We start from the raw sequence: 14620 nt of genomic DNA on the forward strand, positions 1-14620 counted from the left end.
TGGCGCTGATGAGTCACACCATCAAAGTATTTTTGAGCATGGTTTGTAATGATTCTGTAAATGAGAGCATTTTTAAACTTTAAAGGGCTTTGGTTGTCGTCCAGAAGGAAGGAGAAAAAAGTGTATATGGAAAGAGGCTAATTTTAGGTGCTAGCTGGCTGACTTCACGAAGCTTGTGGGTGCTTTAATGAGTCATAATAAAGCCATTTCAGGCCAGTTGAGTGAAAATAGATACTTGATGAGCCGATGGTCATTATACATTTGGATTTTATTGATTTTTTTTTTTCTTTCTCTGAGTCTGAGATACAAAGTCTGCAGGAAATGGTAAAAGCCTGCTAGCTGAACCCATAGTTGTAGATGTTGTGTGCAAGCCATGTGTGGTGAATGGAAGACATTGTTCACTTCTCTTTTTGAGTTCTTGTCCCTCATGAATTGTTCAGAAAAAGCAATGTCACTCCGGCCATTTCTCCTCGTTCGGTGAATGTGTGTGGTTTATTGAGAGTGTTTCTAAAGTGATGGAAACATCCTGGCCTACTTCATAATGGGCCAGCGGCTCCACAGGTGGATCTAATGCTAATAATAGATGGATTCCCTCAGGCGGTTGATGGCCATAAGAACAGTTATTTAGTCCAGTTATTAAGGATCGGTGGTTGCAACTGGGTTAAATGATTCTTTTCTTTCTTTGTGTGTGTGTGTGTGTGTGTGCACTGTACACCTTGTATATGTATTTCCATCTGTGTAGGTGATTCATATGTTTAATGATGTCTTAATGAGGTGAAATTTGCATCGCCTGTTTTTAGGACCATTAAGATTTTTTTGCATCGTGACATTATTTTCATGATAATTATGCAGCCCTCTCCCCTTCTCATTATCGTAATGTGAAAAATTCTCATTAACGTAATATGAAGGAAAAAAAAATAGTTTATACATAATGGTAGTACTGTACATGCACAGCCTCCATTGTGCCCAGACAAGATGATCTTTTGACTGTAATACAGTAATTAAAATAATGAGAATCATAGTAATGAGAATTACAAACAGATGTAAAAGTAAAACATGCATTATAGCAATTAGAATTTGTAGGGAAATGTATTTATTTATATTGTATATATACTATATTTTATGAATTACATAATATAATTAAAAACATTTTTTAATTATATAAAAAAACATGTTTTAATTCAATTTTGCTACATATAAAGGTATTTGAAAGATTTTGAAGTGTCAAAAGGTCATTCGGTTTAACCAATACAATACAGACATTTTATTTGTGATTAAAATATCTTAAAATGTAATAAATGTATATAGTTTTTATTCCGACATGATTTTATAACATCATACATCAACATAGTGCAAAATGGTATTAAAATTATGTGTAGAAATCATTGCTCTGTTATGAGAAAGCATGTCCGGAAAAATTAATTTCATTGGAGTAACCAATATAAAGGGATCATTTTGGATCAAGTCATGTGGTCAGTATCATGTGACAGGATGTGACATCATTCAGACACCTGCAAAGGACCACACGGTTGTGAAGAAAAGTAACTAACTCTCTTTTAACTATTTGAAAAATTCATGTTTTCACTTGCTTAAACATCAGGTCATTCAGTACAACCGCTATAAAACATGGAAAATGCTGTAATATTTTATAAACTTGTACTAAATATAAAATGTTTGATTGTCCTTTTGCTAGCTAGCTAGATATCAGCCTATTAGCATTGTTTGAAAATATTGTCATTTGGTATAACCAAAAGTGTCATTTGGTAAAACCGAAATTTTGGTTAAACCGAATTAATTTTTTGGTGAGAAATTTTAGTAAATGACAAAAGCAGTGTTAATTGATTATAAAAACCACATAATCTCATTGTTAACATTTAATTAAACGTCAAAAAATTAATTATATCTCCAGTATATTTTTGACTTTTAAAAACCTTATTTGTCAATGACCCATATTTTAAAAACATATTAAAACTTGTAATAATATTTCACAATATTCCTGTTTTTAGTGTATTTTTGATCAAATAAATGCAGCTTTGGTGAGCATAAGAGACAAAAACATCTTACTGACCCCAAACTTTTGAATGGGTGTATATTATATTGTAATGCAATATAACAGGCTTGACGGGCTTTGTGAGATTCACCCTGAAGAAACCAACCTTAGCGTTGATAAATAAATTATGGTTGGGCAAAATCATCTGCTTTTACAGGAAGATATGAGCAGTACCTGCCTGAGGGTGCGTCAACCTGATATGACCCTTCCTATTATATGATTATCATTTATTACTGTTATCTCTACGAATACATAATAAATGGGTATAGTGTTTTGTTTGTAAGAAGAGACTCATTGTACATGTCATAAATCAGTCTGAAGATACAAAGCGCTTTAATATCCTTTAGGACATGTTGCTGTCTGTTCTGCCTCGGCTTATGGTTTACGGTCTTTTATCAAGACAAGACAAGAGAAAGCTGCCAGCTCTTGTAGATAAGAACATCTCTTTGATTCTGTCAAGGGACAGTAAGTTACCCTGTTGATGTGTGGGGGGGAAAAATGAATGATGTTTAATGTCATAAACAACTCATACTTTGAAATAACACAATTTCAGCCTTTGGCATCATTTCTGTTTTCTTTTCAGTTCATTTTATGATTTGATTTTCTAAACATGAGCTTCAAAAAAAAAGTATACTCAACAGATCAACCGTACTGCCATGTATGTACCATTTTCCTATTAAGAATATTTGTTCACTGATGTATAAGTTTATAATTTAACATGTTCTTAATGTTTTAATTGCTTAATTGGAGGAATATTGGGGGGGGGGGGGGACTTCAGGCATGCTAGATACACCTTTGAAGATATACGAGACATTCATTTTCTTGAGTAGATTTGATACGAATTATGCACAATATTTATATCAGTGAAGGTCAGATTATCACTTCAACCATGTAATGTCAGTGTTGACTATTAGATGAAATACTTAAAACATTGGCAACTATCTGAAATAAATAAGTTTAAGTAATAAAATTACTAAAACTGAAATAAAAATAAATGAAAGCTAAATATTAATATTATTTAAAAAAATTATAAAATGACAAAAGCACAAATTACTACATCTTAAATTAAAATTAAAAGCTAATTCAAAATATTAACAACTGCTACTGTGTGTGTGTGCGTGCACGTGTGTATATATATATATATATATATATATATATATATATATATATATATATATATACACGTGCACACACACACACACGCACACTATATACTATATATATAAAGACAAACAGTCAGTACAAATCAAATTACAAAAAACTTCCCTCACCGTGTGCAAGTAACAAATTGAGTTCTCTTTTGCGTCTTCTTGCGCTTGATCATTTAAAGGTGCCCTAGAACTTTTTTTTAAAAGATGTAATATAAGTCTAAGGTGTCCCCTGAATGTGTCTGTGAAGTTTCAGCTCAAAATACCCCATAGATTTTTTTTTTAATTCATTTTTTTAACTGCCTATTTTGGGGCATAATTAGAAATGAGCCGATTCAGGATGTGTGGCTGTGGCCCTTTAAATCCTGTGCTCCACGCCCCAAGAGCTCGCGCTTGCCTTAAACAACATAAAAAAAGTTCAAACAGCTAATATAACCCTCAAAATGGATCTTTACAAAGTGTTCGTCATGCAGCATGTCTAATCGCGTAAGTACAGTGTTTATTTTGATGTTTACATTGATTCTGAATGAGTTTGATAGTGCTTCGTGGCTAACGGCTAATGCTACACTGTTGGAGAGATTTATAAAGAATGAAGTTGTGTTTATGCATTATACAGACTGCAAGTGTTTAAAAATGAAAATAGTGACGGCTCTTGTCTCCGTAAATACAGTAAGAAACGATGGTAACTTTAACCACATTTAACAGTACATTAGCAACTGTCACAGAACCCTTGTTTCCCTGGACTTCATATCCCATGATCCTGACCACACCTGCACTCACTTCCCTCGACAGCTCCTCATCATCACTCATCACCTGCACCTGGACTCTATTGTCAGCACTCCCCATATATTGCACTCACTCCCTTCACTCCTCGTCCGTTCTCTGTTTATGTTAAGTGTATGTTTGGTTACTCCTTGCCCGTGTTGATTAAAGTATTGTCTATAATTGTGGAAATCCGTATCGGCCTCATCTCTCTGCACCAGTACACGTAACAGAAGAACGGACCCAAAACGACCGGATTTTCCACAAAAAAAATATGGAGATTTCCCCCGGCTCCCTGGCTACTGCTCCTCCAACGCCTCTCACTCATCTCTCTGCTGGCAATCGCTTCATCGGGCTTCTTCAGGTTGGTCGTTCACTGGAGAGGTATGTGGAGGAGTTCGTTGAGCTGGCTTATCTGACTGACTGGCCCGATGCTAATTTAATCGCCCTGTTTTTGGACGGTCTGGATGACAACACTCTCCATCTCCATGAACCTGATTATCGTCTCTCCTTAAGCGAAACTATCAATTTTATTTTGTTTTTGAATAATTCCAAATTCTATGTGAAAGAGGTTCAGGATGAGTGTTGGTCTCCAGTCCGTCCAGAAACACGGTCGGCAGGGCCAGTTAGTCAGCCTCCGTCTTCCTCCGCTTACCCCTCCGGTGAACTTCCTTCCTGCCCCACGCTGGGCCCACACTCTCCTGCTGGGTCCGGAAAGCGGAGGAGGAGGAAAAAACCTGCCGCTGAGCCCTCTCCAGCCGTCACTGAGCCCGCTCCAGTATCGCCAGAGCCCGCTCCAGTATCTCCAGAGCCCGCTCCAGTATCTCCAGAGCCCGCTCCAGTATCTCCAGAGCCCGCTCCAATATCTCCAGAGCCCGCTCCAGTATCTCCAGAGCCCGCTCCAGTATCTCCAGAGCCCGCTCCAGTATCCCCAGGGCCCGCTCCAGTGTCTCCAGAGCCCGCTCCAGTATCTCCAGAGCCCGCTCCAGTATCTTCAGAGCCCGCTCCAGTGTCTCCAGAGCCCGCTCCAGTATCCCCAGGGCCCGCTCCAGTGTCTCCAGAGCCCGCTCCAGTATCTCCAGAGCCCGCTCCAGTATCTCCAGAGCCCGCTCCAGTCTCTCCAGAGCCCGCTCCAATCCTCTCCAAGCCTGCTGCTGAGCTCTCTCCAGTGTCCGCCAGCGAGCCCACTCCCGTTCCAACGGGCATTCTAGTTGTGTTTGAGGGGATGGACTGGCCCTTAGCTCCAGCCGCCGCCTACGAGCCCTCTGCTCCAGCCGCCGCCTACGAGCCCTCTGCTCCAGCCGCCGCCTACGAGCCCTCTGCTCCAGCCGCCGCCGCCAAGCCTGCCGCTCCAGCCGCCGCCGCCGAGCCAGTCGCTCCAGCCGCCGCCGCCGAGCCAGCCGCTCCTGCCACCACCGAGCCCTTTATTATGATGAACTTTGCTCTAAAAGTCTCTAATTCTCTAATTCCCTCCCTGCCTCCCTCTCCCGCCTCCTCCCACTAATGTACTCACTGCACCTCCACCTCAAGCCCCCTCGCCCAGATCTCCACCTCAGACCTCGGGCAATTACCTTCACCCCGGCTCCAACCTCCCTCTGCTCCACCGTTGCCCATCAGTCCACCAGCTTCACCAGTATCCATCCTGCTTCCACTCACACCTTGTTCACTCGTCAGCCTGCCCTCCCCTCTGGACTACACTCCTCCGTCTCCGCTCCGTCACTCCGTCCCTCAGTTCCAGTTGGCCTCCTCACTCCCCCGGTGTTCGTTTTGTGGACTGTCTTACTGCTTCCACTGCGGCCTTCTGGAGCCCCGGCTGCGCTTCGGTCGGCGGAGCCTACAGTTTCGCCATCTCCCGCCGGTCCTTCACCGCCGCCTGGGCTCAACGGCCCTAAGCCTTCGGTCCCGGACCAACCATGGCTACCTTCGGCCCCTGACCCACCGTGGCTGCCCGCTGCACCTGACCCGCCGTGGCTGCCCGCTGCGCCTGACCCGCCGTGGCTGCCCGCTGCGCCTGACCCGCCGTGGCTGCCCGCTGCGCCTGACCCGCCGTGGCTGCCCGCTGCACCTGGCCCGCCGTGGCTGCCCGCTGCACCTGACCCGCCGTGGCTGCCTTCAGCCCCTGACCCGCCATGGCTTTTGAACCTGCCCTGGAGACCTCCACTCCAGTCTGCTCCTCCCCCTGCACCAGCTTGAGGTCTCCAGGGCGCCCGCCCCCCTCCCGGTTGTTTCATCTACGGCGCGAGGACGCGCCTACCGGGAGGGGGGGGTAATGTCACAGAACCCTTGTTTCCCTGGACTTCATATCCCATGATCCTCCTGTTTCCACACCTGCACTCACTTCCCTCGACAGCTCCTCATCATCACTCATCACCTGCACCTGGACTCTATTGTCAGCACTCCCCATAAATTGCACTCACTCCCTTCACTCCTCGTCCGTTCTCTGTTTATGTTAAGTGTATGTTTGGTTACTCCTTGCCCGAGTTGATTAAAGTATTGTCTATAATTGTGGAAATCCGTATCTGCCTCATCTCTCTGCACCAGTACACGTAACAGCAACATGCTAACGAAACATTTAGAAAGACAATTTACAAATATCACTAAAAATATCATGTTATCATGAATCATGTCAGTTATTATTGCTCCATCTGCCATTTTTTGCTATTGTTCTTGTTTGCTTACCTCGTCTGATGATTCACCTGTGCACATCCAGACGTTCTGCCCTTGTCTAATGCCTTTCATCCAGACGTTAATACTGGCTGCCCTTGTGTAATGCCTCAATCATGGGCTGGCATATGCAAATATTGGGGGCGTACACCCCGACTGTTATGCAACTGTCGGTGTTATGTTGAGATTCGCCTGTTCTTCGGAGGTCTTTTAAACAAATGAGATTTATATAAGAAGGAGGAAACAAAGGAGTTTGAGACTCACTGTATGTCTTTTCCATGTACTGAACTCTTGTTATTTAACTATGCCAAGATAAATTCAATTTTTGAATCTAGGGCACCTTTAAATTGGCAAGACTCAAACTTTCGTGACAATGCAGCACTGGCCCGTCAACTGTCCTAAACATTGTTCACGTTCGTGTTCTCACAACATTACGTGTGTGTGTGTAAATTACTATATATAATACTAAAATGACACTGTGTAATGTTGCCATTCGTGATAAAGCTATTAGCCAGCTGATATTTACTTTTATTGAACTCTTCTTTCTTCCAGCTGGACCAAAAGCACTAGTATGTGATCAGTGTGGGGCTCAGTTCTCCAAGGAAGATGCCCTGGAAGCCCATCGACAGACTCATACAGGTACAACCCTTCTTGCCTTATCTGACCACAAGCCAAATAAAGTAGTTCACCGCAATGGAAAAAACACCAGTAAAGTGGAGATGCGTCATGCATGTGCCAGTAGCAATCATGTTTATGACCCTATCAAAACTCCATTCTGATGGTCTTCTATAATTCAGCAGGGAAGGTTTCGGTGCCCTCTAAAATTTCAGCCAATAATATGTGCAGTTACAGGGCAGGGCGGCACACCGCTTTGGCACAGCAGTAGTGCCATGTTTCACCAATCTCCATCACTTTGTCTAAACATGGCACGTACATTTGTTAGAGCGACTGTACTGAGTTACCAGAGCCTGTGAGTCATCGGCGCTCTGGCACGTTCATTAACACGCCAACAGCGCTCAGCTGCCACCCTCCTGTCAAATATTCATATTCACTGACATCTGATGACTGCAAGGTTGGGTTTCAGTGGTACTACAGACATTTTAATAATCATATTTTAGGTGAGGTAAACAGTGTGCTCTGATAGGGGTTGGCATGGGATGATTTATTGAGTGTAAACTTGTTTTTTGCTGCTGCATACCTGAGTGTACTCTGTCAGGACACAGTGAAGCATGTACAAACTACTCTAATGAAAATGAAAATTCTGTCATTATTTACTTACCCTGTTATTTTTTCACGTTTTATTCCAAGTCTTCAGAAGCCATACGATAGCTTTGTGTGAGGAGCAGAAATTATCCAAGCCATCTTCCCCTCCAGTGAGCTGTTAACTCGAGAACCATTACAACTGGATCTTTGATTCAGCGAGTTGAATTCAAGAAATGGATCATCTGAACAAATCATTCTTTTGATCCAGTTTCAATGATCCAATTGGACTGAGTGAATGAGCCCCAAATCAGGCTGAATGATTCATTTATTGATTGAACTGATTCATTCATGACTTCAGCTCACTGAATCAATGATCCAGTCACAGCAGTTCTCGAGTTAACAGCTCACTGGAGGGAATAACGACATAAATTTCAGTATGTTCCTCGCATAAAGTTATTCAGACTCAAAAAGAGTGTGTGTGTGTGGGGGGGCTTCATTTTTGTTGTTTAACAGCCATAGTCATATAAATTGCCAGTCTGAGAGCAGCTTGTGACATTTCCTGATCCTATTCCCACATCTTTTCTTGTCCTCACTGCAGTATTTATATCAATAAAAGTGGAAAAAAGCCAAAAAATGTCCCCGAATCTATATTCAGTGCCAGCCGTCCCAGAAAAAACTAATAATAATTTAAAATGTCTAAATGTCACTGCTTAAATAACAAAAAAAAAAAAAACAAAGTGGCATTTATTTAACAGAAAGATAACTCAAGCACACTTTGCAATCAAAACATTTAAAAAAAAAAGTTTATTCGATTTTAAATGATAAAAAAAGACATATAAGTAACGTGAAGTCAGGTCTGAGAAATATTATAACACCATTTGTTTTTATACACTCCAAGCAAAATCGAAAAACAAATTAATGTGACGTCAAACAAAATCTGGCTGAAATGTGAAAGTTTATTTCAGAAGTTTGAAACAGCTTGCCAAAATAAAATTTCCAGAAACGTTTGCTCTGGCTGGTAAACGCCTTTGAACTACCATTGGTCCATGGCGATTATTACATAATAAGCAGGTGTGGCTCTGAGGCTCCGCCTTCTTTGACATGGAAATCTTCTCTGGTTCATTTCTTCTGTTTGGTCCATCAAGAGTAAAAACATGAACACACTGGAAGGCTGTTTTAGGTTGTAATTCTTTTTGAAAGAAATACTGACACCTTTTTTTATGTAATACTGTGAAGCGACTTGGTTTGAAGCAATCTGTTGTATGAAGTGCTATATAAGTAAACATTGCATGACAATGTCGCTGTCATTTTTGTTGTGTGTATTTTGTTACTGAGAGGAAAGCGTGCAGTACATATTTACACATTCGTCTAAATGTAGGCCAAGCGCAGGCTGTGTTGGGATGTCCGCTAACAGGTATTTAGAACTCCTTTTTACCACTAAGTGATGAACAAAAAAAGAACTTGCAGTAAGTATATCGGGGCCTTAAGTGTCCAAACACTTTTGGGGGGGGAATGTAATCCAATAACAGCACTCTAATCTCTATATCTCATCCTATATAACCATAATTTCTACCTGTACTTTTGTTACTTATTGGCATATGAGACTGCCATCAAAGGATGCAGCCTGTCACAGGTATTCCAGACTGCACTAATTAATTTGCTCTCTGGGTATAAAAGCGTTTCATGGGGCTAATGATCCACATGTTTAGTCTATATAAAGGTTGAGTCCTAATTAAAACAAGGTGCCATACTTTTGTCATCTGCATGGATTTGAGGTGCTAAATGTTTCCATGGCATCCAGCTCATAAAATCTCTGAATTTCTGTTGGATCAGAATCAGGATTCTGTAGAATGTTTCTATTATTTTTACAGTAGTGTACACGATGCTACTACAGTGAGGGTGCCATATCTGTCGCCTGTGTTTCGCTGGGAGAAAGACGATAACCCTCTCTAAAACGTTGGCATGTAACTGTAACTCGCTGTGGCACACACTGTATAAATTCTTAATGCATGTCGACATAGAGGTGGTGTTAACGATGCCCAGAATTTTATACCTTCTCTCCCAAACTTGTAAACATCCCGCTCTCTATTTCAGTTTGGCAGCACATTTAGTCGCGAGGATGGGTGGACATAGCTCATCCATTCTGAGAAACCTTTTTACTGCTGGGCTCCAGCCATCACTCATTCAGACTGAAGTGAGAGATGTTGTCATCACTTACATAAATTTTACATTTTCTGGACTAAACCAAGCTAGAATTTTAAATTTCTGCACAATATACTATGGAGCCAAGATAGCCTTCCTGTATGAAGATGCAAACAGTGAAGAAAATCTAGGGCCTTGATTCCATTTGAAGCAGCCATTTCTTTTCACTGCATTAAGACCGACCAGAAATGTTTATTTACTGGCCATGAAACCGTTTTCTTTGTGGGCAGCGCTCCGAAATATAGCGAAACAGCGCTTCGGGAGACCCGAGTTTGCAACCCAACTCATGGTCCTTTCCCAATCCTGTGCCCATGTCTCCTCCCCTATCATTTCCCATCTCTCCTTGACTGTCCTTTCCAATAAAGGCAAAAATGCATTTTAAAAAAAAAATTTTTTATTGCCAGACAGGAAGTGAAGTGGGATCAGGCAAGGTTCGCGAGCCGAGACTCGAACTCGGGAAGGCGCTATATGCTGGCGCTGCCCACGAGGCTTTCGGCACCGACCGATTTGAATTTTTTTTTTTTTTTTTTTAAACATCTAAAAACTTCTGATGGTTAAATTCCCAGTAATGTAATAAATAAATAAATAAATGGGGAGTCAATACTGATCCTTTTCGTTCTTTTCATTTTATTGCCAATAACTAATACGTGTCCAATGTTAACATTTTATACTATTTTCTAAATACATTAAAACACTAAAATCAGTTTAAATGCTACAAGTGAATTTATGCATCACAACATTATAATCTACAGTATACAAAATGGATGTTCATTTCGATATTAGTATATTTAAGGATTAACTTTGAGTGTTAGATTACAGCAAAATGTAATTTAAAGGTGAAAATTGTGCGCTACTATATAAAAAAACCTCTTATATCTGTGGATAACCTATATGGTACTGATATATTGTGCATCCCTAGTTTTTTATTAGCTTGTTTATATGTCTTTTAATTTGAATCACTCTTGTCAGTTCCTTGTAGCACAAAGCAGCCAACTGGTGAGTAACTTTGGGTTATTTTTAATAGCCCGTTTTTACGTGCATTTGAGTGTTAATTCTGACTCAGGCTTTAAGCAGGACGTTTGTCCTCAAATGCCAGCATATGTGAGAATGTCAGAGGTTAACGGCCTGGTTCTTTGAGGTTTTTAGGGTTGCAAATGGAAAAGAGGATTGTGGGAGACCCGTGGGACAGGGGCCGGCTGAAGGGGGAAGCTGGTGGCATTTGGTGCCAGGACAGAGCGAGAGACAAACAACATCATGTGCTGTTGTTTACACTCAGCCGCTGTGCTGTCATAGACGAGACCTACTAGAGAGCTGACCTACTTAAAAGCCTCCTAAAATAAAACTCACTAGTGTCTCAGGACCGATGCACTGGCGGGCAGGCTGGAAAAGCAGGCCAGCACATCACAGCTTTCTTTTCCTCTTCTCCCCTCCCGACGGAGAAGCGCTTTATCGCATCCTTCGCAGAGCAGAAATAAAATGTTATTAAAGGGGTTTTATTTGAGACCGGACTAAAAGCGATTTGCCTTTAAACGATTTTGGCCTAAGGGGCGACCGCTCGTCCATCTGTCTTATGTGCTTATGACGTCAGATTTCCTAAAACTCTTCCATCACGCTCATCTCGCTGCACAGGAAGTGACTTGCGTTTACAGTGAGGGTGAGGGCACAGTGGAATTACTCACCGGGAACACGTTGTGACTTCAGCAATCTGGCCCACAGAATAAACAGTGGTTAAATAAGAGCAATGTATCTCTTGTTGCGTTAATTATTAAGCAAACCGTTCCTTACTTTGCTAGATTGGCCCGTCTCCTCTCACTTTGCAGCCGAGTGAATCGCAAGGGTCATCTGAGGTATAGCTGATGTGTCAGAGTCATCCACACACAGCAATCTGTCTGGAATGACTAGGTTATATTTAGTAAAATACATTTGAGCTCATGTGCTTCTGATACATTTTAAAGGAATCATTTACAGCGGCTCCATATGATGATAACGCACGTGTTTTCCTCCGACACATGCAGAACACGGCTCGTTTCAAATGCGTGTGACCTTCTTTCTTCTGAGGAATGCGAAATGTGAATTTTTGAAGAATATCCTGGCCGCTCTTTTCCATGTAATGAAAATGAATGGAAATTGGAGATTTTAACCTTCATATAGGGCACAAAAGTGCAATAAAAGTCTCAGAAGTGGTCCAAATGACTTGCTATCTTATGAATACAGAAGAGTTGGAACATAAAGCATTATGTTCAAACTCTTCTGAAGTAATGTGATAGCTTTGTGGGGAGAACTGACTGAAATTCATTGTAATTCACTGAAAATCTTCCTCCATTGAGATGGTAAGCGACTGAATCATAGAGTGCGAGAACACGAAAAGGCAAACTTTTAACCCAACCACTGGGTTGAAACAACCCAATCGCTGGGTTTGTCCATTTTCAACCCACCTTGGGTTGTTTTTAACCCCGCATTTTTTAGGGTGCAGTCTGAGTCATGAACAATCATTTAGGTTTTGTGAACTGATTTATTGAAAAGATTCTCAGAAGAATGATTTGCTCAGCAATCAAAATAATGGACCACTATAAGTTGTTTTTTTTTTTGTTCTTACTAAAAATTTTTGGACAATAATTTATTAAAAATTATACATGACATGTGAGGGAAAAAACAAGATATTGTTGCCATGAATTAGGAATTTGGTTCTGTGACTTACTAACTCGTTCCCTCAACTTATTCCCTCCCTTATTTTAGGGAACAAATTAATACAATATTGCCACAATTTACCTAAACAATGGAACAAATGTGGCCATGACTCACCTAAAACAAGGGTTTTAGGTAATTTGTGGTCATTATAAATATATTTTTCTGCATGTTATGTGTGGGGCTTTGTCATTTTTGATAGATTATTGTCTAAAATTGGCCCATGTCTGATTTGTGAGCGAATCATTCTTCTGAATCTTTTCAATGAATCAGTTGATATAGTTCACAAAACCTGAATGATTTGTTCACTAATCAGACTGATTCAGTTCTTGAGTTCTCTGACTCACTGACTCAACAGTTCCATAAAAATATCGAAGACCAAACAATTTAAATATCCATGGCATCTTTGTTTCTTTGTTTAGACACCAAAACGATGCTAAAGTTATAATATCAGCCATTGTGAGTTCAGTAGTGAATCATGTTTTCTGTACACACAGAGATAGAAAATTTAGAGGATTTTTAATGTTTTCCATTGCCAAATGTTTGTATGCGGCCTTAGTAAACTTAAAAGACTGATTTTGTGCCAATATTGATGTTATGTTCATTGATACAGACCAGCATCTTCCATGACCCGGCTGTAACTAAACAGGTTGCACCCCCAGCGGCTCAGATAAGACTGATTGTCTCAGTGGTGCTGCAGATTTCCCAGCATGCTCCTTCATCACACAATGACTAATTCCTATTGTGCTATAACTTCAATGCAAAGAGATGAAGTCCTTTAGGCCTGTCAGGAGGCAGAATGAAACTCTACTGGCATCACGGGGTGTCCACAGTTTTTGCTAAGTCACTTATTGTTTGGAAAAGCACATATTCACGTACATCTCTCCAGCTGTGATTCCTCTCTCCGTGAGATTTCACAAGCCAAGAGAGCCAGAGCAGCAGGATTACTATATTGTCCGTGTCTCTATTCAAAAGTTAGTAGATGAAGTTGTTAGTATGTAATTAGATTCTGGAGGTGTTTGCGGAGACCTTTAAAAAGAGCTGAATTAAATAAATTGCCGTCTTTTTGTGTCGTTTACAATGTAAATAAGGCTGAATCTCAATGTGGGACTCTGAGGGGAAAAAACAAAAAGAAGTGACTTGTTTGTGAATTCTGGGATTATCCTGAAACACTTCAACCCTCTTCTGGTTGCTTGGAGACGTGGGTATTTGATTTTGATGTAATAAATCCTCTTTAGACTCATTTTCAAGATATATTAAAATTAATATTTCACTGATCCATCTTGAAATAGACCTGAGATTCATCCTTTTTCAGTCACTTTTCAGTCTTGCTCTCAAAAACCAACCAGATTCCTTCTCAACAGCCACAAAAGAAACAAGGATTTCACAATATGTCTCTGTGTCTTTATCAGAAACATTCTCCTGTTCACTGAATTAGCTCAGAACAGGTGAATCTACCCAGTTTGTTCTGTGATAAAGAGATTAGATGTATTTGTTGTGCCTGTTTGTACAACTGTCATGTTTACATCTCCTTCTCACAGTGGCCACAGTGGCAAACATTGCTGAGAAGATGCTTTCTATTCTCTGACTTGACTTGGCAAATCAGTGGTCACATCATATAGCTTATTTGATTCGAAAGCATATACTTTCAAGCATTTAAAAGAATGCACTTTTTTTCCATGTGCATTTCCTTTTTGGATATTCAGGTCACATTTCACCCCAAAACAAAAAAAAAAAAAAAAAAAAAAAAAAAAAAGTTTTTTTTAACAGTTTTAGGAACATCACAACATTAAGAAGTTTATTTGCATTTTAACATTTATTTTTGTGAAAATAAACACATTTTTCCCTAAATTCTCATCCAGAGTTTCCCATTATTCTCATTAAAAAAATTATTGTAATAACATTT

General features: G+C 40.6%; 1 protein-coding gene across 1 annotated transcript in view; it reads left to right on the forward strand.

Moving 5' to 3' along the window:
- The window catches only part of zbtb16b (zinc finger and BTB domain containing 16b), a 67514-nt gene that overhangs the window by 24398 nt on the left and 28496 nt on the right, over positions 1-14620 (forward strand). The window contains exon 4 of the mRNA XM_048161065.1: positions 7177-7263. Coding sequence (XP_048017022.1) covers positions 7177-7263 — 87 coding nt within the window. The remainder of the gene's footprint in view (positions 1-7176; positions 7264-14620) is intronic.

Source organism: Megalobrama amblycephala, linkage group LG16 (assembly GCF_018812025.1).
Source record: "Megalobrama amblycephala isolate DHTTF-2021 linkage group LG16, ASM1881202v1, whole genome shotgun sequence".
Lineage (NCBI taxonomy): Eukaryota > Metazoa > Chordata > Actinopteri > Cypriniformes > Xenocyprididae > Megalobrama > Megalobrama amblycephala.